Raw genomic sequence first — 23,116 nt, 5'->3', positions numbered from 1 at the left:
TGATCAAATACTTTATTCATACGGTTAACAATAATCAACAGATCTGGCAACAATTAAACAATACCGAAGTTACACAACGCAAGTGAAAATAAATAAACAAATTACTTAAAACGATCCCCAAACAGAAAATGTTTAAGGTTTTTATTTGTTTTTCCTAGGTCTGATAGATGGTACAAACCGCAAAGCTGAACATTATACATTCCCTCCACTACTAAGAAAAATTTTTATGTATAGTTTAATATTTGCATCTTTACAAAAAATGCAGGAGATTCCTGCTGTAGGGACTCTTAAGTGATACCTTGGTGCAAGTCCTAACCCTACAAATTCCTGCTATATCATGATGCCATGGTTAATCCACTCTGCTGGTATTCTACTCCGACTCATCTGAGGTTCATCAAAAACCATATGTTACCACTTGCATGCTTGCCTCTGGATTTTTGAATTGTGGGAAGTCTTGCCACCCTTGTCCTTGTAGGAATTTCTTGAAGCCAAAGCCTTCCGCCCACCCTGAGCAGCTGATATGGCCCGCTTCCTCTGCTTGTTCAGGCGCTTCATCAGTACAGGATCACTTTCATCTGCCTCATCACTATCCTCCTGGAACAATGTACACTCTCCAATTTAGATAGACCAGCAAATATCATGGACTTACAAACTTTATTTTCACCAAATATCTAAATTAAAGTTGTGCAAGAAAAAGTATGTCCAACAATGGCATCATGAATAAAAACTACAAAGTTCAACTGGGAAAGGCTCCGTGGATATATGCCCAGATGATTTTGAAGTTGGCCACGAATGATTAACATGGATCTCCATTTATATATATATATATATATATATATATGCCTAGATGCATGGCCAAGTCATACCATTAATGCAGAAACAGACAAGGCTTATAAATGCAGAGATTTCAGGCTGGATATTCGGAATCCAAGTTCCCAAAGTTAATTATTTTCCACTTTGGGTTTGGATCCTCCACCCTTCAGATTTGGATCCAGTTCAGAGTCTCTCTCTTGTTGAGCCTAATTGTAGTTTGAATCCATTACAGAGATTAAACGTACTAAACCCCTTTTATGACCTTCCAAAATTATGGTTCTTACATAATTTTCCTGTCAACTTTTATAATATGAAGCTTTAGTATTGCTTTCAATATACTTGCTACCTTACATATGCATGAATAATCAAAATTGCAAAAAATTTTGTTTACTTTCATAATAATCTGTTTTTTCTTATGATTCTTACTACTTTCTAGCTAAATGTGACAAGCGACAACCATTTTAACTCATTTATTGGTTATATTCTTCTTTTACTTTGGGTGACTTGATAGAGGAAGCCTGGGAAACTAGATTTTTCTACTTCTCCATGTTTCTAGGTGATAATCATTGCAACCAACAGAAAATAGTTTATGCAAAGAATACATAAGTGCAAAAAAAGAGTGGATATAAATAGATTATGCATATGGCAACCAACATAATGGTAGAAAAAATTGGATATAAGTGTGGGTTGTTTTTGTTTTAAGAATCTAATTTGTTTAAAACAACTTTGTGGTTATAATGCATGTACAAGATATAATATGTGAGACCAACAAGGATTGCTCAGGAGTAGCGCATGGAGCTGAGAATTGTTACAGAAAAATTTAAGCTGTTTTAGAACACGAGCCATTTAGGGAATGAAAAGGAAAATGGCAACACCTTATCGATAATCATCAAGGTGAAGATGTAATTGGAAAAAAATTCAATACAACTACTAGAATAGATTGTTGCATTAATAATATCAGAATATATGAGAGCCACTTGCAAAAGATGACTTACAAATAAATAAGGAAAAATATGCATTTTCCCATCAAATCAGGAAAAAAAAAAGATTTTCTAAAATATCCTTGAACAGGACTAATTTCACTGAGCACAAGAATCCATTTTCCAAAATATTCTTATCTGACTATGCTTTACTCCCATCTCCCACTTGTTTGTCATGGGAAAAGAATGTAATTGCCTGAGGGCAAAGATATGATCACCAGTTAATCAATTTTTATTTATTCTAATCGGTAAATGGATGATATTAATTTATAACATCATTGTTGCAAATTGCCATGCTTCATAAATGTAATTAGATCCAGGATTAAGCAGTAAAGGAATCCAACTCCACTAACCAATGGCACAAGATAGAGCAGGAATGGGTATGCAACAAAAGAAATACACCAATGTGTTTACTCACAAAGAACAGCAAAGCTCCAAACTGGGAATACAGTTGCCAGACATCTAAACTTGATATTAAACCAAAAAAAAGGGAATCAAGTAATGGATGTATATATGAGTTTTAGCATCAAAGAAAGCACCTTCTCTCCTGACGGCAAAGTTTCATCCTCGTTACTTATGCTGGCATTCCATAAAACAGAATCCTCTGATCTTTTGCTATCATTGTAACTCACACTTATCGCATGCTGTAAAAGTTAACATGAATCATGAATTGCAGAAGGATGTGGTAAAAAAGGACTATAGGATTTCTTCCATATTTGATAACAGATCAAAATCTCAATTCACAAACCTCTCTTGCATGGAAAATTTCAGCTTTCTTTGTATCAATTAATTTAGGAGAATGACAAAGAATTTCTGCAGCAGCCTTGTCACCACAGCTCTCTGATAATTCATGCTGCACGATCCATGTTATGCAAATGATGTTTCATATAGAAAAAGATAAATAACGTTTATAACAAGAAAAAAATGTGAGTAATGAGTGGTGACTAGTGATATAATTAGATATGTCCTCAACAAGTAATCTGAATCTCCAAATGAATTTCCAGGAACTTCTTTAGTAAAAATTAAATTTCCAATTCAGTTTTAGTTCATATCTTTCATGCTAAATCAATGTATTTTACATGATTCAGATTGGATCTATGGAAGATCTCCACCCAGACCTGTAAAATTTATCAGGTTCTGATTTGGGTTTAGATCCAAAATTTTTCAAACATTTGCAATGTAGAGCAGTTCTCTATATCCAAGTTTTGATCCATTACTGAGTTTTAAATAGTAATCCTTAACAAAACTTCCAATCAAGATCTAACATCCCGACCATACCACACCCTACCAGCAAGATACCACGATGGTGCCACAGTCCGGTTTCGGTATATGAATTGAACTGGTCCATGCCAGTCCGAACCAAACAAAACAGCACTGTACCGCCCTCTATTGCCCAAAATTGGAGGGTAACGTACCATACCGACCTGTACCATCTAGTTTTGGTCATATTGTAATAAAACGTGAGAAAAGGGGCTGGAAGCTGTCTTGGTATGGGGTGTGTACTGTACCACAACAGAAACATACAGGTACAATACCCAACACCGAGATGCGGACCTTGCTTCCAATATTGTCATTTCTTTTATATCCTTAAAGAATTCCAATTTTCAGCTTGAACACTTTTCCACTATGAATCAATGTTATGGTTCTAGATTAATTAAAATCCTAAGTTGATTGTGTTCAATCATTTATTCTTACTGTTCTTCAACAAAACGGAATGTAAAGACCCTCTACATGCAAACATGAGGCCCTTATAGTACTTTTCTTTTAATACTTTTCCTAATATAGGTCATCAATAACTAACTTAATATCCAATATAATTTACAAACGTGGCATGCAGTATTAAAAAAAAATGTAGGACAAGTTTTTAACAAAATTATGTTATATTATATGTTGTATGTACCAAACTTGAATCAAATTAAAATCAAATCCTCCAGGCAGGAACAATATGGTGCAATAAGCTTGCCTGGTCCAATTTGGGAACCAAACCAAATTATATTCTAAATTCAGGTTATTGAGTACCATTTACTAGTTTGGGTTTTGGTCATCTCTTTGGCACTTTAGTAAATTTCATGAAATTTTTAGCTGTTTAGTCTTCCAAGCTTGCTTGGTACCTGATCTGCTAAATGCAAGGAATTTAACTTAGTAGCTACAGCATCATTGACTTCATTACTGGTTTCCTCTTCCTCTGCAAGCTCTTCACCATCAGAGCTCAGAGTATCCTTTTGCCCAGCTCCTTCAACGAACTGCACAATAATGCAAGCAGAAACTTAGAAGACACATAAAACAGCAATTTGAATATCTATGCTCTGCAAAAAGAAAACCACAGAGCTGAGCAACAGAATGAATTTATAACATTGACCATCAGAAACATCATTAGAAATAGAACCAGTACATAACAAAGTGAATGCACTATTAACAAACTGCCCTACTGCAAATTGCCACTTTCAGCATGAGGTAAAATGGTTCTTCCCTTCCAGTGTTTACCGGAATGATTACAGGCATATATAGAAGTACATAGAAATATCGTGCCATTTTGACAACACTATACTCTAAAGGGATTAAAATGAGGTATAAAGTGAAAGAGATGAACTGGCTGATTTGATCATGAAAAAGAAAGGTATAGGGCTGGCCTGGCAGACAGGTTGAATCGGATTTGAGCTGAAGATTTGACAAAATGGGGGCTCTTGACAGGACCTGATTCCAAGTTGTGGAAGGAACTTAAACAAGCCTATCATGAATATGGAAATGTGAAGGACCAAGCTGGGAACAAATGATACGACCTCAGTTGTGAGTATTGAAGCAGGTAAGGTTTATGCTGTGGAAATATTTGGGGAGCACTGGTATAAACTAATACTAGAAGTGTACTTATCTGGTTATATTGTTAAACTAAATCATATAGGAACTCATAAAATGCTAGAATTAAAATATCTAGAATTATGCTTAAACCAAATTTAAGTTGATATAATATGGCAGCATAAGATATGTTCATTTGAAGAGGGGAGTTGGAAGCATGATGCAGGAGGGGATAGGTCAGCTAATGGCTGATAAAAATGGGTTCCCCCAACTGCCCAAGGCATGTAAGAATGGGCCTACCCAAAACTAGGTTTGGAATGATCTGGTTTGGTATCTACGCCTGACTGCAGTGTTACCCAGATACTTGTCTAAGCATTCTCAAGTGCTGGATGCTGCAGTCTCCAAATACCTGCAACGATGGCCTACATGCATATGTGTGTGTGTGTGTACTTGTACACACGCGCGCGCGCGCACGCGCGCCCACACACGTATATATATATATATATATATATATATATATATATATATATATATATATATATATATATATGCATATGTGTGTGTGTACACACACACACATATATGTGTGTGTATGCCTGTGTACATATATGTATGTATGTATGTATGCGCAAGCACACGCACACAGATATATATGTATATATATATATATGTACATGTATATATATACATGTATATGTATGTATGTACATGTATATATGTATGTATATGTATGTATGTACATGTATATATATGTATGTATATGTATGTATGTACATGTATATATATGTATGTATATGTATGTATGTATATGTATATATATGTATGTATATGTATGTATGTATATGTATATATATATATATATATATATATATATATATATATATATATATGTATGTATGCACGTACGTACGTATGTATACATATGTGGAATATTGTTAAATTTGGAAAGTATGACAATTCCTCCTAGGAAAGTACTTCAATTTCTCCATCCTTGATTTTGTATCATTTGAATTTTTTCTTTATTTGTTTCCCATAATCACGAGATTTTGGTGGGATTGTATCTTTTCTTTATTTATTTCCCACAATCATGAGATTTTGGTGGATCTTGATGTATTATCTATATTTGTAAACAATGCAATATATGAACAAGCTTTACCATTTACCATAACATGGTATCAGAGCTAGGAGAGAAAATCTTAGCCGTCCTAGCCTCTCCAGTGCTGCACTATCCCACTATCTCTATCCACTAAAATTCAGCCTCTCCTAAGCATTATCCAATCCTTTCCCGTGTGTGGGTCCTCCTTCGTGACTTGATTTCTGCGTGAACAGTAACTTTTCAATCTTTTTACCCATCTCTCTTCAATTTGGAGCCTTTTTTTTTGTTGCTGCTGCTGTTTCTTGAGGTATTCGTAGATTTTCCTTCAATCCAAGTCAATATGTCAGCATCTTCGAACCCATCTTCGATAAAACCGGACCAGATTCAAACTGTAAAGGAGCTTGCTGAACTATTGCCTATCATTGCTGATACTAAAGCATAGGAGCAACAACGTGATAAGCTCTTTATGGTTCTCATCTTGACTGGACTACCTCCTGATCCTGTATCTGTCCGTGATCAAATTCTGGCTAGCCCCACAGTACGTTCTATGGAAGATGTCTTTGCACGTCTGCTGCGCATTTTCTCTCCATCTATTCCTGACTCTGTTTCTTCTCCCACTGACTCTTTTGTTCTTGTCTTACAATCTTTCGATTAGAATAGTCGTGGTGGAAGCAATGGCCGTGGAGGTAATCGTCAGCGACCACAGTACACTTATTGTCATAAAATTGACCATACTCGAGATCACTGTTTTAAGCTGAATGGCCGGCCGTCTCGTACTGCGAATGTTGCCCAAGCCGATTCTATCCCCATTGTGTCACTTTTAGAGAACACACCACCTCAAACTATTTTTATTCCTACTACTGAGTATGATGTGTATCTTTAATAACAGACCGCCAAACAGTCTACTATTGCCTCTGCTGCTCACACTGATAATTCAGTTGCTTGTCTCACTCATTCCTCCTCACTTGGACCATGGGTCCTCGATTCTGATGCTTCTGATCATATTTCTAGTAATAAATACCTTTTCTCCAATATTAATAGTTCTTCTCTTCCTGTGGTTAACTTGGCTAATGGCTTTAAAACCTTAGCTAAGGATGTTGGTCAGGCTAGACCACTTCCCTCTTTACCTTAGATTCTATACTCTTATGTCTCGAAGTGTCCCTTTAATTTTATATCTGTCAGCAAATTAACACATTTCCTTAATTGTTCAGTCACATTTAGTAATAACTCCATTCTTGTACAGGACTAGGGTACGGGACAGATGATTGGCGTCGGGCGTGAGTCACAGGAGCTTTACCACCTCACATTACCTACATCACTAGTAGTCTGCACTTCTAATGCACCCCCCTTTTATCCATAGTCGTTTGGGGCATCCTAGTCTTTCGAAGCTTCAAAAGATAGTTCCCCATCTCTCCTCTCTATTATCATTAGAATGTGAGTCATGTCAGCTTGGAAAACAAGCACGTGCTTCATTTCCAAAGCATATCAATAATCGGACTGCATCCCATTTGATCTTGTTCACACAGACGTATGGGATCCTAGTCGTGTCAATTTTACTTTGAATTTTTAGTACTTTGTGACATTTATTAATGATTATTCTTGTGCACTTGATTATTTTTAATAAAAAATTATTTTGAGTTATTTTTAATATTTAAATCTTTTTGTGCTGAAGTTCGTACTCAATTTGGTGTTTCAATTCGTACTTTACTTGGTGATAATATACAAAAATATTTTTCTGTCCCTTTCAATAGCTTCATGTCTTCAGAGAGCATCCTTCATTAATCTTTATGTACTCATACTCCTAAACAAAATAGAGTTACTGAGCGTAAAAACCATCATCTAATTGAGACTACCCGCACATTACTCTTATATAATAATGTTCCTTTCCATTTCTGAAGAGATGCTGTGCTTACTGCCTGTTACTTGATTAACAGAATACCTTCATTGATTTTAAATAATCAGATTCCACATTCCATTATATTTCCTACTTTATTCTCATCCTCTTCCCTTCGTGTGTTTGACTGTACTTGTTTTGTTCGTAATCTAACCCCTGGATAGGATAAACTTTCTACCAAATCTCTCAAGTGTATTTTTTTGGGCTACTCTCGTCTTTAAAAAGAATACCGATGTTACACTCCAGACACAAATCGTTACATCACCTCCGTAGATGTCACTTTCCAATGAGAACATATCCTTTTTTGCATCTTCTCCTTCTAAGCATCCCATCATATCTAAGGTTCTTCCTGTTCCCTACATTAACCCTCCTGAAGACACTCCGGCTCGCCCACTTCAGGTTTATCATCATCGTCCATGTTCTGACTCTTATGCAGGCCCAGTTAATGTTCCTATTGACTCACCCTCTGCTCCAATATCTGTTCCTACCATGGACCTACCTCGAATAGATACTCCTCCCATTGCTATTCGAAAAGGTATTTGCTCCACTTGTAATCCTCATCCTAGTTATAGCTTTTTGAGTTATCATCGTCTGTCTTCACCCTATTATGCTTTTGTATCCTCCTTGTCTTCTGTTTGTCCCTAAAACTACTAGTGAGGCATTGACTCATCCAGGATGGCAGCACGCAATGGATGAAATGGCGGCTTTGCATTCTAGTGGCATTTGAAAGCAGTTCCCCTTGCCACCTAATAAATCCACTATTGGTTGTCGTTGGATTTACACAGTGAAGATTAGTCCTGATGGAAAGGTTGATCGACTTAAGGCATGGTTGGTTGCCAAGGGCTATATCCACATATTTAGCTTAGATTACGGTGATACTTTCTCACCAATGGCCAATATTGCCTCCATTCGTCTTCTTCTCTCCATAGAAGCAATAAGACATTGGCTCGTTTTTCAACTAGATATTAAAAATACTTTTCTCCATGAAGAGCTTGCTGAAGAGGTGTATATGGAGTAACCGCCTGACTTTGTTGCTCAGGAGTCTGGCTTGATTTGTCACCTTTGTTATTCTCTTTATGGCTTGAAACAATCTCCATGGACTTGGTTTGGGAGGTTTAGTACAGTCATGCAACAATTTTGTATGGTTCGCAGTGAGGCGGATCATTCTGTTTTCTATCGCTATTCCTCACAGGATCAATGCATATACTTAGTTGTCTATGTGGATGATATAATTATCACAGATAGTGATCAAAATGGAATCTGTCAACTGAAGCAACACCTCTTTTATCATTTTCAGACAAGGATTTGGGTCGCCTGAAATACTTTCTGCGTATTGAGGTGGCTCAATTTACTGATGGTGTTGCAATCTCACAGAGGAAGTATGCACTGACATACTGGAAGAAACTGACATGATAGATTGTCGACCTGTTGATACACTCATATATCCAAATGTCAAACTTCTACCTGGATAGAGAGAGCCACTATCAGACCCTAGACGGTATCGAAGGCTTGTTGAAAAATTGAATTATCTCACTATCACTCAACTAGATATCTCTTTTGCTGTAAGTATTGTTAGTCAATTCCTATAAGCTCCATGTAACAATCACTGAGATGTCGTGATTCGTATTCTCAGATATATTAAAGGACCATCAGGCCAAGGACTCTTATATGAAAACAAGGGCATACCCGTGTGATTGGTTATACAAATGCAGATTGGGCAGGGTCTCCCTCTAATAGGTGATCAACATCAGGATACTGTATTTTCATTGAAGGCAATCTAGTATCCTGAAAAAGTAAGAAATAAAATGCTGTGGCCAGATCAAGTGCAGAAGCAGAATATCGAGCTATGGTATTGGCTACATGTGAACTCATATGACTGAAGCAACTACTCCAAAAATTTAAGTTGGGTGAAGTCAAACAGATGCAACTAATATACGATAATCAAGCAGCCCTGCATATTGCTTCCAATCTAATTTTTCATGAGAGGACTAAACATATAGAAATCAGCTGTTACTTTATCAAAGAAAAGTTCTTTCGGGAAGCATTGCTACTAGTTTTGTTAACTCAAATGACCAACTAGCAGATATATTCACTAAATCACTCAGAGATCCTCGAATCAGCTACATATGTAACAAGCTTGGTACATATGACATATATCCTCCAGCTTGAGGGGGTGTTGGAATATTATTATATTTGGAAAGCATGACAAGTCCTCCATAGGAAAGATATCAATTTCTCCATCATCCTTGATTTTGTATCATTTGAATTTCTTTTTTATTTGTTTTCCACAATTATGGGATTGTATTTTTTCTTTATTTGTTTCCTACAATTATGAGATTTTGGTGGATCTTGATGTATTATATATATTTGTAAACAATTCAATAGATGAACAAGCTTCACCATTTACTATTTAACAGTATACATACATACATATATATATATACATATATATATATGTATGTACATACATACATACATATATATATATATATGTATGTACATACATACATACACACACACACACACACACACACACATATATATATATATAGCCAGGCTAGAATCAGATCGACTAAATTTGAACTCAGATCCGATCAGATCAAAATTTATAATAGGAGTCCTATATCAATGATCCAAGCCGTTAAATGTAATTTACTATCTCAAAACTGCTTGCACACAAAAAATCATATGATTTAGAGATCCCTAGCCTATGCATCAAGTAATCAAAAATTAGACAACCTAAATAAAATTGAATTAGATGTATTTTTGATCATTTGATGCATAGACTAGCGGTCTCCAAATCATATGATTTTTGGTGTGCAAGCAGTTTTGATGTAGTAATCACATCTAACAGTTTGATCATCGATGTAAGAACCCTATTGTCTAGTTTTAACATGATCAGATCTGAGCCCAAATCCAATCGACCTTATTCAATCTATCCCACATACATACATACATAGATGTATGTGTGTGTCTGTGTATATCTATGTATATGTGTGTGTGTGTGTGTAAAGTCATTATTTTGTAAAGTCACTGGGTGTTGGATATTAGTCATGCATTGATTTATCACTTGGCCCGATTGATTTATCCTCCTATTCTAATTCTCACAAACAAAGTCTCTATTGCTGCTTATCCAAGAAGGAGAAATGAAAAGGGAAAGGGAGAGGTATATAACAGCAAAGAAACAAACAAATAGAACAACCATGAGTTCATGAGTTGTTTAAGGTATTCCTCGGGTACATTAAGATTACTTAAGATTTGTGAAGATACTTAAGCAAGCATTATAGCTTTTTATACTAACAATGCAATGATGCTTCAGTTAAAACATCCAACACTAGAAATAAACTGTCCTCTGCATGCCACTTTAAAAAAAAAGTGCTAAGAGTAAGCACTTTTTTTCCCCAAAGCCGGCAGGTTGTTTCTGAGTCCAAAAGTACCAAAACTTTAACAAACCCGAGCCAAACTTTGATAAGCCAAAAGGAATGAACAAGGTTTGCCATACCGTGCCAAACCGGCCGGTACACCCCATCTCGTACCGGACCGACGGGGAACCGGCATGATTCGGCGGTAAAATCGATACACTGGGTACCGAAGAAAAAAAAGGAAAGTGAGAAAAAGAGAGAGGGGAGGGGAGGAAGGTGGGAGCCGCCGGAGGCCGATGGTGGCCGGCTGCGGCCGTCGGAGGGCTTCCGAACCCCGTATCGCCCGATAGCGCTTTCAAGAGAGCAAAAAAGAGAGAGAGAGCGCTCGGAGGGGGGCGGAAAACCTACCGGACGGACGGTGCCTGCGTTGCGAGGCTCCCGATAGCCAGCAAGCCAATGTCGACGGGCCTGAGGGCGGTCGAGCGGGCAGAGCCCGACTCAGGCCGTCGAGCGGGCGAAGCCCCCCTTCTTTTTCGAAACAGACGACGTCTGTATCGATTTTTTTTTTTTTTATTTTAAACTTATGAAGTCGGCAACTGGGTTGCCGACTTAAGAATTTTTTTAAAAAGAAATAAAAATCGTGAAGCCGGCAAATCGTTTGCCGACTTCACTTAAAACCATGTTTTTAAAAAAATTTGTGAAACAGGGCGATGCCCCTGTTTCACGCCTGGGCGCTGCGCGCTGGATGCGCCCTCCGACAGCCACGGCGGCCAGTCGGAGGCCGTCGCGGCCCCGCCGGCTCCTTCCCCTCCCTCTTTTTTTTTTCTTCCTCTTTCTCTCTCTCTATTTCTCTCTCTTTTTTTTCTTCCGGTTCAGATCGTCGATTTGGTACGATATGAAACCATACCGAACCGTACCGCAGGCCGGCCGAAACGGCCGACGGTACCGGTTCAGCATACCTTGAAATGAAGAATGAGTATGGACTACCTTATGCACAATCTAAAGCTTGAATAGAAAACATATTATTATTACAATATTTAGAATTATATGGACTTTTTATATATGTGGTGTGCATATTTATTTATTATTTTCCCTAGATACATCTCCCTTCCACTGGTTCCTCTTTGCCCCTTCTTCCTTCCACTCCAGGTCTCTTCTCTACTCTTCCTCCTCATCTCTTGACCATCTGACAAGTTTCTGCAGTACTGACTGACCATGGCCATCCCCCACCAGCTATAGCCCCATCCTTCCTCACCCAGTTGCCCTGCCTACCACAGCCTTTCCTGCAAAAACTACCACCATCATGTGATCCCTATCAAGCCCTGAACTACCTCCTATTATTGTCAGCCTATGCCTCTAAGGAATCCACAACCCAACGATGCCATTTTGATTTCTTGGACCACAAGCCAATTCCAGACAGCCAGCCGATGACAACGTGATACAGGCTAGGCCTGGAGTAATGGTAACACAAAGCAAGCCCACCCTGAGGCTAGCTGTTACCAAGCCTAAGAGGGCGGAAGATTTCAAAATAAGTTCCACATCCTACGTAGAAGATTACAGCATCTAAGATCTAACAATATATAGCCACCACAGAAGTGATGGATGGAAGAAAATACATTGAACATTAACAACACAACAAGATATACACAAGTGTGAGTGCAAAGTATCTGCACAAGCGACACATGAATGGGTATATAAATCATGGAATATTTTTCGATTGTGAAATGGGGAATGTAATAAAATGCATTCACATTTTTATGTAAAGCCTAGATAATGTTTGTTTTGCAAAGATGAAGAAGTTAATGACTGAAGTTGTTAACCATATTAACTTGGAAGCAGTAAACAACGACGTGTTGTGCACCACAAGATTAATTGTCACAAAATCATAACCATATTAACTTGGAAGCAGTAAACAACGACGGTGTTGTGCACCACAAGATTAATTGTCACAAAATCACATTTAAAAATATACACTACATGCACTCAAGGCCACTACGGTATTAAAAATACATCTGGCATACCTTCTCTATCTCATCTTGGTCCTTTCGTGTAAACCCACTAGCAGCAAGTTCCCTGTCCAGGAATCCAGCTGATTTTGCTACGGAAGAAAAGGAGGGCCTGCCATTTTCCTCAGCATCAGATTCTGAACTACCACCCTCTCCTCTGTCCTCTTGATCCGAAAGATTAAACCTGGAAAGGAGAAAATGTAGAATCATACATGCTCTAATATTTAGGATCCAATGTACAGGTCTGTGGTGCCCATGCACGGAAAAGTGCATCAGAAAATATATCAGGAAGAAGGAATAGCTTCAACAAAAAATGTACAACATAAAATTTGAACATTGTATGGTGGCATTGTAGGTGGCATTTAGTGACCCAAAACTATGATGATTATAGATCACCAATGATCCTCATCCTAGGGTAATTTGATTCCCAATGATCTAAAGATCACCACATTTGATATACTATGTTCCAATGATTAAAGATTGATCATCCATATGAAACCTATTTGGAATGCCATGGAAATTCAAGACCACTAACCACATAATACCAAAATTACCCTAGATCCATTCCACATATTTTGCAACTACTAAGCAGAATTCTCAAATAAATCATAGGAAAACGTACAACAATGACTAGCAGTAGGTCCATGCAACATGTAGAGTTGTTTGCACAGGCCAATTAAAATTTTGACAACAAAATTACTAATCCTATAGAAAAATATTAATCATTATTATAAAATTAACATTTTAATTTATACTTATATTATTATTATGTCAATACTAATAATTTATTTTGATTAGAAAAGCCAAATAGAAGTAATATATTAAACAATTTCATAATATAAGTATAATAATATATTTCTATTATAATTACAAAATATAATTGAATAATTATATAATAATAATAATATGATTAATAATATAATATATATCATGAATGCTATGTATGTAATGTCAATATATTATAATATTTATAATATTGATATAATATACTAATGGTATATTGATATACCAATTTTTCTCGTTGGACTAAGGGGCATTTTTATCCCAAAATTTCAACCCAAGATCATTGCTCTGGATGATATTCTGTCCTTGAAGATAGGTTTAAGATCAATGGATTGGATGGTGATTTTAAAAATAGAGGTGATTTGGGATCATTGCCATGTAGGATCACTCAAGTACAACCAAACATGGTGATTTCATTGCCTCCATTCACATCACCCTTCATCTTGAGGGCATCACCCCCCGCCTACATGTCTCACTCCACATTGAGAATCAAAAAATCTTGGAACATCTGCATCTAATGCAGATCCAGTTCCTTGTTTTTGCAACACAAACTTACATTTTTTATCTCACTAAATCATACACGAAATTAAAGTTAAGACATTTTTTTAAATTCATTAAGATATAGGTAATTTCAATATCCAACACTGCTCATAATATGACAAAAAGAGAGCAATATAGGATATCGCTAATCACTTGAACAATAAAAGCATGAAAGGACATTAATTCATGATCCGTTTCAGTCCTTACAGAAATGTTCGAGAACAGCCAAGGTACAATGAAACACAACCAAATGTATAAAAGCTGAGGCATAACACTTGGAGTATAAGGACACTGTTCTAAAGATCTCTCCATGTCAATGACGGACACCCACCTGAGGCAAGGTAGCCTATACAGTTTAGCCCAAATGCAACGCGGATGCCTAGGCAGCTCACCTAACTTGGTCCTAACTAGGAATTGATTCTCCCCCCTGACGGTAGCTGCTACAATCAGCAGCAGGGACTTGCTGCTGTTGTACCCAACAGAACAAAAAAATGATGGGAGACGAAGAGAGAGAGAGAGAGAGAGAGAGAGAGAGAGAGGAGGGAGAAGAGGAGAGGGATTGCTTCCTTTACAAACAGGGGTTTTAGATAAAAGTTCGGCTAGCTATGAACTTGCCAAATGATTTAGTCTCATAGAAATCTCTATCAAATAGAATCCTAATGAATATGGAATTTTCCTATGCTCCTTTCCCTAGCTACAAAAAAAAAAAAAAAAAGCAACTTTAGAAAAGTGAACATCCATGGAATGATACAATGTCATTTTATTTTGAGTTATATCTTTGAGTTCCACTAGAATGACATGACTTCCCTATGTTCCTTCAACTCCAGGAAAATGAATTTCTGATGAAGTGAATATCAGCTTTTCACTTTATTTTGAAGTGAGATCTCTAACTTCCAATAAAATGATTCCATAATAAAGAGTAAATTAATAAATTACGTATTTAATGCTCCGTTCATGACAAGATTTTAGCCTATCAAGCAGTGAATTCTAAACCATCTCCATTTCCATTTTGTGATGTTGTATGGGTGTGTCTTTCCATATAAGCCTAAAACGTACACAAGTGATCTTATCATGATTTGGTTACTATAAACTCACATCCTTTCCCCTTTAGTTTGTCAGGTTCTTTATACCCTTGCCCTTTTTTTTACTATTTCCCTGTTGCAATTTTGCATATTAATTACATTTTTAAAAGCAACAAGTATTTCCGTAATAATGTCAAGAGATCATGTCTTCCATGACTTCAACCAATGTCAATCCCAAAAGAGATTCAAGTTGGAATTCTATTGAGATACATAAGAATGACTGACAAGATTCAATATATTCATTGTAGACATGTGACAAGTTTCAGTATGCATTAGGTTTGAAAGGGGCACTGTTGGTATTAGCAATTACACTGCCTCTTGCTAGAATGTCCAAGGTCCACCTATGTTAAGGAAAAGCAATCGAATATTATCACATGAACAAGATAAAAGGAAAGAGAAAAAGAGAAGATTGAGGGACTGCGAGTGAATGTTTGTCATTGTTGACTTTGTGACTAAGCAATAGGCTTTACTGACCACAAGTGAATTTTCATGATTGTTGACAAGAACAATGCTTTGTGTTGGGTGAGATCTTGCTGACTCATCATTGATAACCTTAATCATACTTTAGGATGAATAGACTCAGAATATTGTTACATGAGTAGCAAAGTCACGATCGATCCATGAAGGTTAACCATCTTATTACATGAGTACAGAAACATCATATATCAAGATGATATTGCTTTAAAGAATTTATAATGATCAGGAAACAACAAAAGCATTTTGAAAAAAAAAAAAAAAAACTTAGTAAATATGTTATTATGCATGTATGCATCCCAGATTTTTGCTGATGAAAAAGTGCAAATAATTTACCATGAAACTTGCTAATAAATTTCCTTTTCCCTGATTAATAGTTTGCAGTGGTGAAGTATCACAATTCAGACAGAAGATCTCAAAACCTTGCACAGATATTGTTCCTATGGACTCTCATGATAACAGAAATCAGAACATAAAAACTGCGAGACTAATGTAAATTTGACCTGAGGTGCTCTACTGGTTAAAGGAAAAAACTTGATACATAGAGAAACTCCTTCAAACACCCATCAATAAAAGAAAAAGAGAGGGGAAAGGGTGGGGTGGAACTAAAGTAGAACAAACAAGAAGTCAATGTATTTTAACACAAATTAAGTGCTTTTAGCTACGAACCTCTTGCTAAAGAACTTGTAGATGCACTCAACATCACGATCAAAGTACCTGAAACAGGGAAACCTTTCAGGAATGCAAAACCAAAATACAGATATAAGTGTAAATCATAAGTGAAAAGAACCAGTACAAATTAATCTTAAGCAAATTAAAATGGGGAAATAGCATACTTATAAACACTCATAATATTTAAATGACCAACATCTCAAACAAGAACAAAAAAAATTTGACACATACATCTGTGCATTGCGATGAGAAACCGATACCATCTGAGGGAAATCAATCATGGTGACCCTTTCGTCATCGTCGATCTATAAGAAGTAGATCAAGCCTAATCAGTGCAGAGATTGAAGCCAAGATAAATAAGCAAGGTTCACACTTATAAGTCTTCCAGTATGCCGATTTAACCATCAAAGAACTCATCCTTGTCCATCTTACATTCAAAGTATAAATTTAGTGCAAGCTACGAAAGGGGATCCACAAAACTGAACCAAAGAGTACTTTCGCAATACCATAAAACTACAGTAATAAAAGATGCTTTCATTGAATACAAAGAAACAATATCTAAATGTGTTATATCATAGTTTCTGATAGATATAAAAATGTGGACACAACTGGAAGATAAACACATTGTTAATATAACAACATGCTGCTAACTTCTGAGGTTTCTGTGCAGATTGGGTGATACTGTTCAAAGAGGAGATCTATAAATGACACATTGAACACATTAAAAAACATGAAAAGTGCATGGATATATGATCCCTGATACGTGACCCCAGATGCTCATTGTTTTAGATGCCTAGAATCCAGACACTAAATTCTATCATGCATGAATGTGCCAGGCATAACCATGTATAGTATTCAAATATCAAAGAAACAAAGAATCTGGAGAAGTCCAGAGTGGAATTGGCAAGGTTATGAATTCTTGGTATCCTCACTGCATGAATGCACATTGAAGACCCTTGTATGGTTGACTTGAATTCTTGCATGGTAGGCTCATAGGATGAATCATTTTTTTTCTATGGAATTCCTTTAACCAAAATGTCATTTTTAAAGTCTGAAGGCACTAGGTAGATGTTTCTTGCTTTAGTGAGGTAAGTTTCAATTCATTTCCACTCCCCTTAAGGCACAATGGAGAAACAATTAAGAAAGTGTCTTTTCCTTAACTTTCGCACCTTAGTTTGGCAAGAATAGAAGTGAAGTTTATGGACCAGACATGGTGCAATTGCAATGAAAGCTTTGCCAAAGCTCCATGAAAGCTAAGGACAGTTGTCATGAACTTCAATGATGTTCTGACATCCAATGGAATGCTGAGTGAAGAGACAATAAGCAAAATGGCAATCAAAACAACATTACTAATTCATTCTCAAATATTTGATATCTGATATGGTAGGTATTATCCTGGTTATTCATTCGAAGGATCAGAAGGCTATATCTCATTTAAAGGGCCTCATGTGACAAGCAACATGTGTATCGAAGGTCATGAGTCCATGTGTATCAACCTAGCATGGTCCATAAAATTCGATACTATAGCATGTAATACACTATGCTTTACATAAATAAATAGTTGCTATATATTATACATGAATAGTTCAAAAATAGGGGTCATTACAAAATTTACTATCTTAAACATTGTGTTTCTTGACATTAACTTAAAATTTGTAAAAGTAAAATTGCAGTAGCATGTCTGTTTCAAAAAAGCTTATCAAGAAATAAATATCCAATATCTGCAAGCATTCTTTATGTGAACTTACACATACAATAAATGAATCAGGTTAATGCATGTTTATTCTGTAATTATATCCAAAATTGTCTAGAAGATCATTATGCTGCTTCAGGAATCTCTCAATCTTTTCTTATAAATCATTTAACTTATCTTTTCTATGATGGCAAATGAATGAATTTGTAATGGTCAACTCAACTGGATCATTAGTAGTAGAATATCTTTTCCTTCCACAATCTCACCAAAATTCAACCCATATATCTCAATTTCATATTAGCATTAAATGAATAAAAGCCTTCAAGATGTAGAATACAAATCATTCAGCATATATCTTAACAACAAAACCAACTAAATGTGATCTACTTTTCAAATAGTTTTGTAGCTATACATTCCGAGTTCAAGATTTGATTTATATCTAAAGTGAAGAAGATAAAAATTGATCTAGGCAAGACGCCCTTCAACCAAAACAAAAAACAAATTCTTCTATACTAAAGATTCCACCCATTCTTTTTTCATCAGTGAATCATTAAAAATATTTAAAAAAAGGGAGAACATTCAAAATCATGATAATTTAGTAAGCAAGCTCTACAACAAAAGCCACCAACAAAAAGCCGCATAATTAGGACTCCTAGCTGTACTGCTAATATATGTATTACAATTATCTCCACCTGATTTAGTCCCACCTCCCGAATTTGACTCAAATTTGAAGATCAAACTCGTGGCATATAATGTAAAGATAAAAGGAAAAAGATGTGGGGCCCAAATCATCTTGAGAATTAAAACACTTTATATGCTGATAATGAGCATGAAAAATAGTCATGCTTCCAGAGAGGTGACTGCCTACATTATTATCTGAGAATTGATTCATCAACCAGGACTGATCAAACACTCTTTAAAATTTGAGTAACAGAAATCTTGAAACAACCCCTTTAAGAAGAAACTCCCTATGCTAAAAATAACAAGGATTTTCTACTGTGCTCAAAATAAACCATGATAGAATCTACAGAAGTTGGTGACTGTGAACAACATGAAGTAGAGTGACCACAAAGACGCAATGTGACTGGAGTGCCAACTTTTAGACCTAACCGCTAGGCCTACATTACATGTGAGAGTACCTAAAATTACTAGTAGAAGGGATTTCGGACCATGTACAACATGTAAAACCAAAAAGTCGCAAAATATAGATAACAAATAGAATTGGCTAAACAAGTGATCCAACTGCTCCAGATACTGCTACCAGACTGGAGAACTTAACAGAAAACAACATAAAGCATTAGTGGAAACACACAAACCATGATGTTAAATTCATTGAAGTCACAATGGATAAGACCATGCTCTGCTAGACGAACGACGAGACCAATAATTGTTTCGAAAACTTCATCTGGGTGTTGCAACTGCTTCACTTGAACACTGCATCAGAAGAATCAATATTGCAGAAAGGCCCCTAAGTTAAAAAATAAACATGGAAGAAGAAAGCAAAACACTGAACATTCATGGATTCTAAGTTTATGCATACAGTGGATAGCCTTGGACAAGAGACATGACGACACAATGACGATTACAGTCCACAGCATCCGGAACAGGAAATCCATGCTCTCCTAAAGCCTTCAGAGCATACAATAACCAGTCATGTAATATTGTTACTTCTCATGATTAACATCAAAAGAAAGCATATATTGACACAACAAACCTTCATAAAAGCATATTCCTTGAGCGCAGCAAGCCGTGACAAGTAGAGCCAGTTATAATTGCTCCGATGCATCAAATAGTCTCTCTTAGATTTCACTGCCCTGAAAGAGATCCTACCCAACCTATGCAGCTTCATGGCCAGAACCGTCCCATCTTCTGTAGCAACCTCAAATATATCTTTTGACATGAAAGATGGGTACTAATCAACATTAACATCAAAAAGAAAAAAAGAAAATTTTTGATGATACATAAGAAGTGCATTAGTTTGAATACCCGACTCCTTCCCGACACCAATTTGGCGTCCTACAGCAGTAAACACTCCACGGTTCACCAGTGTTTTGATTGCAAGAAAATCGTATCCAAGATAGGTTAGCCGGAATCCATCATCTGAGTAAAAAGGGGCAGGTGAAGAAATAAATTTCGACTGCAAAATTTAAACTTGACATCAGAATACACAGAATCATCCGCAAAGCAACGCACATTTGGAACTATCGTGATGTACCAGCTTGTGTTTCAGCAAATTCTTCAGCACCTTATAAGTGCCTCCATGCCTAACATTATAAACTTCTTTTAGGTCAAAAAGAATAAAAGCACATCATCTCAAACTTCCATAAATCAGTTCCAAACCATAATACAAAAAAGAAATTTCTTAGGGAACAAAGAAGCTACTTGAGGCTGGCAATCCGGTCGACAAGCTCCGCAGGAACGATCTCATGCTGAAACCGACGAAAATTCAACGGAAAAAAAAAGAGAAGAATTGAGATTTTTGTTTGTCGAGGAAAGCAATAAGAGGATAGAAGGGAAAAGAATAATACGTTTCTCATGCCCATCTCAACGGCCGTAAGAACCCTAAAATCGTCCTTGGAGAGGTACCTCAGGGCGTCTACGTCGAGCTTCATGGCTGCCGGCGGTGGTGGTGGGGAAGTCGGCGGCGGAGGGGATTGAAGTTCGCTGATAGAAATCACTGGAGTAAAAAAAAAATGGCGGGATATTTTTTTCCCTTTAGCAAGATAGGGAAGAACCATGAACTGAAAATTGAAAATTTTGCAGCCAAAGAAGAATCTTTTCGATGGAAAATCCCCAAACCCTACGAAATATCATGCTTCTACCAAGATTAAGCTCTCAAAACCTAAGGGACCAACTCACACCGCCACAACTCGCACAAAACCCCTATGCTTGAGACAAAACCCCAACCGGAACCTAAGAAGCCCCTCCGATCTCTCTAAAAAAAAAAAATAAAGGAAAAATAGATCAATCTATGTGGGAAAGGTCTTACCTTTCGATTTCTTTTTTCCTTTCGTTGATTTTTCCTATGTTTTACCCCGGTTTTCCCGTCTTTCCGCCCTCAGCGGCTTCAATCGGCTGGGAGGCTTGGAGCGGCCGCACAAGGAAGCCTAGACAAAGGCTTGGGTTTTGTGATGGGTATACGAGTTTCAATCGGATGGGAGGCTTGCAGCGGCCGAACAGGGAAGCGGAGAGGCCGGCTTGGGCTTTTGTGTTGGGTATTTATATGTAAGAGTATAAATATATTATTTATTAACTTAGAGGCTGACAACCAGATCGGATAGGATCATTCGGATCAATACAATTTGGATCAAAAAATCATCGATGAAAATTTAATTTATTTATTAAATAAATTAAAATTTTAAATTTAAATTTAATTTATTTATTAAATAAATAATTTGATTTGATTTATTTAATTATTTATTAAATAAATTAAATTAGATTAAACAGATTAAACAAGCTAAATAGATAATATTAAATGGATCAGAAACAGATTAAACATATTTTAAACAGTTAAATAAATCTTAAATAGATTAAACATGTTAAACAGATTAGATTAAATAAGTCAGAAATAGGTTAAATGGATCAAAAACAGATTAAATATGTTAAATGAGTTATTTGACTCAATCCAACTTAAATATTAAACGGATTAAATAGATCAGATATCTAAAACTCAAATCTGATCTAATTATTAAATGAATTAAACAGGTCTATCCGTTTATGACCTAAATCTATTTAGCCTAAATCTAAATCTGTTTATGGTGGATCGAATAAGGATCGAATTGATGGATATCATTGTATTTTACCAACCCTACTTAGACATGAATATAATTTTATTGATTAAAATAATTATTAGTCCATACAAAGATTTCATTAAAGGTTAATTTTAAATTTCAAAGCCATCTCAAATCTTATTACACATTGTTAAGCAAAACTTATTTGGATTTAGAATGGGTTGGATATTCAAAAAATTCTATCCATCTATTATACATAAGTCTATTGTAATATTTAGATACAGGATTGCCCTATTACACTTCCAGATATTTTAATATATATTATTTTAAAATTTTTAGATGAATTTTAATAATTTATAGATATACAAAATATTTAAATTTATTATATATGAAAAAAATGATGAAAAATTTAAAAAATTAAAATTAACTGTATTAATTAGATGGCATTATTTTATCAAGAAAATATTTTTTAGATTTTTAAGATTAATTTAGGATCTTACATTGAAATGTATAGAAATATTTATATTTGTTATATATGGTCTAAAAATATCTAGAGATTAATATAAATAAAGTTGATAGTTTCAATTGTATAAATTTACAATGCACATGCACATATTTATAGCTTAGAAAATTAAAATCTAGAAAAATAAATTTTAAATTATGGATCATAGTTATTGATTGATTTTAAAATTTAATATTTAAAATAAATAATCTATTTATAAGCTTGCGTCTGCTCAAAGCATACTGGACCGAATCAGTTTAACATTATACTAGAGATTGGGCTCGAAAAATTAGTGGCTAATATTGAATTAAAATATAGAGTTTGTTCATTTTTTTGAATTAAATTTAGATATATTATTGGTTCAACTAGAGTTAGTTTAGGATTGGGTCAGTAATATTTTAGATGTAGATGATATTTTATTATATCCAATAAATTACATATACAAAAATTTTAAATTATTTAATTATTTTTTAGAGATAAAATTTGCTTACAAAGTAAGTTTAAAATCAATTGATATCTTCTGTAATAGTGATATAAAACATGTTACAGTTATAAGACTGCAGCAAAGATATATGATAATACTTTTTGGTACAACCAATATAGTAAAAATGATCAACTTCTATGTACAATGGTACAGTTGTGATGTATTTTTAATATAATATTTTATTTACTAAAAATAAAGATATTTTTTATTA

At 35.6% G+C, this 23,116-nt stretch overlaps 1 protein-coding gene across 1 annotated transcript; it reads right to left on the bottom strand.

Moving 5' to 3' along the window:
• Positions 1 to 83: 83 nt before the first annotated feature.
• On the bottom strand, positions 84 to 21,361 carry LOC105034186 (serine/threonine-protein kinase rio2). Its single transcript, XM_073242620.1, has 15 exons — positions 21,178 to 21,361; positions 20,717 to 20,865; positions 20,571 to 20,617; positions 20,382 to 20,452; positions 20,175 to 20,288; positions 19,903 to 20,078; positions 19,729 to 19,817; positions 19,505 to 19,622; positions 16,727 to 16,800; positions 16,493 to 16,540; positions 12,960 to 13,128; positions 3,905 to 4,036; positions 2,542 to 2,646; positions 2,333 to 2,437; positions 84 to 594 (listed from the first exon to the last, which is right to left on the bottom strand). Exons 2-15 carry the CDS (start codon positions 20,798 to 20,800, stop codon positions 409 to 411), a joined length of 1,518 nt encoding a protein of 505 aa, XP_073098721.1. The 5' UTR covers positions 20,801 to 20,865; positions 21,178 to 21,361; the 3' UTR covers positions 84 to 408.
• Positions 21,362 to 23,116: the final 1,755 nt, after the last annotated feature.

This window comes from Elaeis guineensis, chromosome 8 (assembly GCF_000442705.2).
Source record: "Elaeis guineensis isolate ETL-2024a chromosome 8, EG11, whole genome shotgun sequence".
In the NCBI taxonomy this organism is placed as follows: Eukaryota; Viridiplantae; Streptophyta; class Magnoliopsida; order Arecales; family Arecaceae; genus Elaeis; species Elaeis guineensis.
The sequence above is the reverse complement of the archived record's forward strand: the minus strand, read 5'-3'. Positions and strand labels throughout refer to the sequence as shown.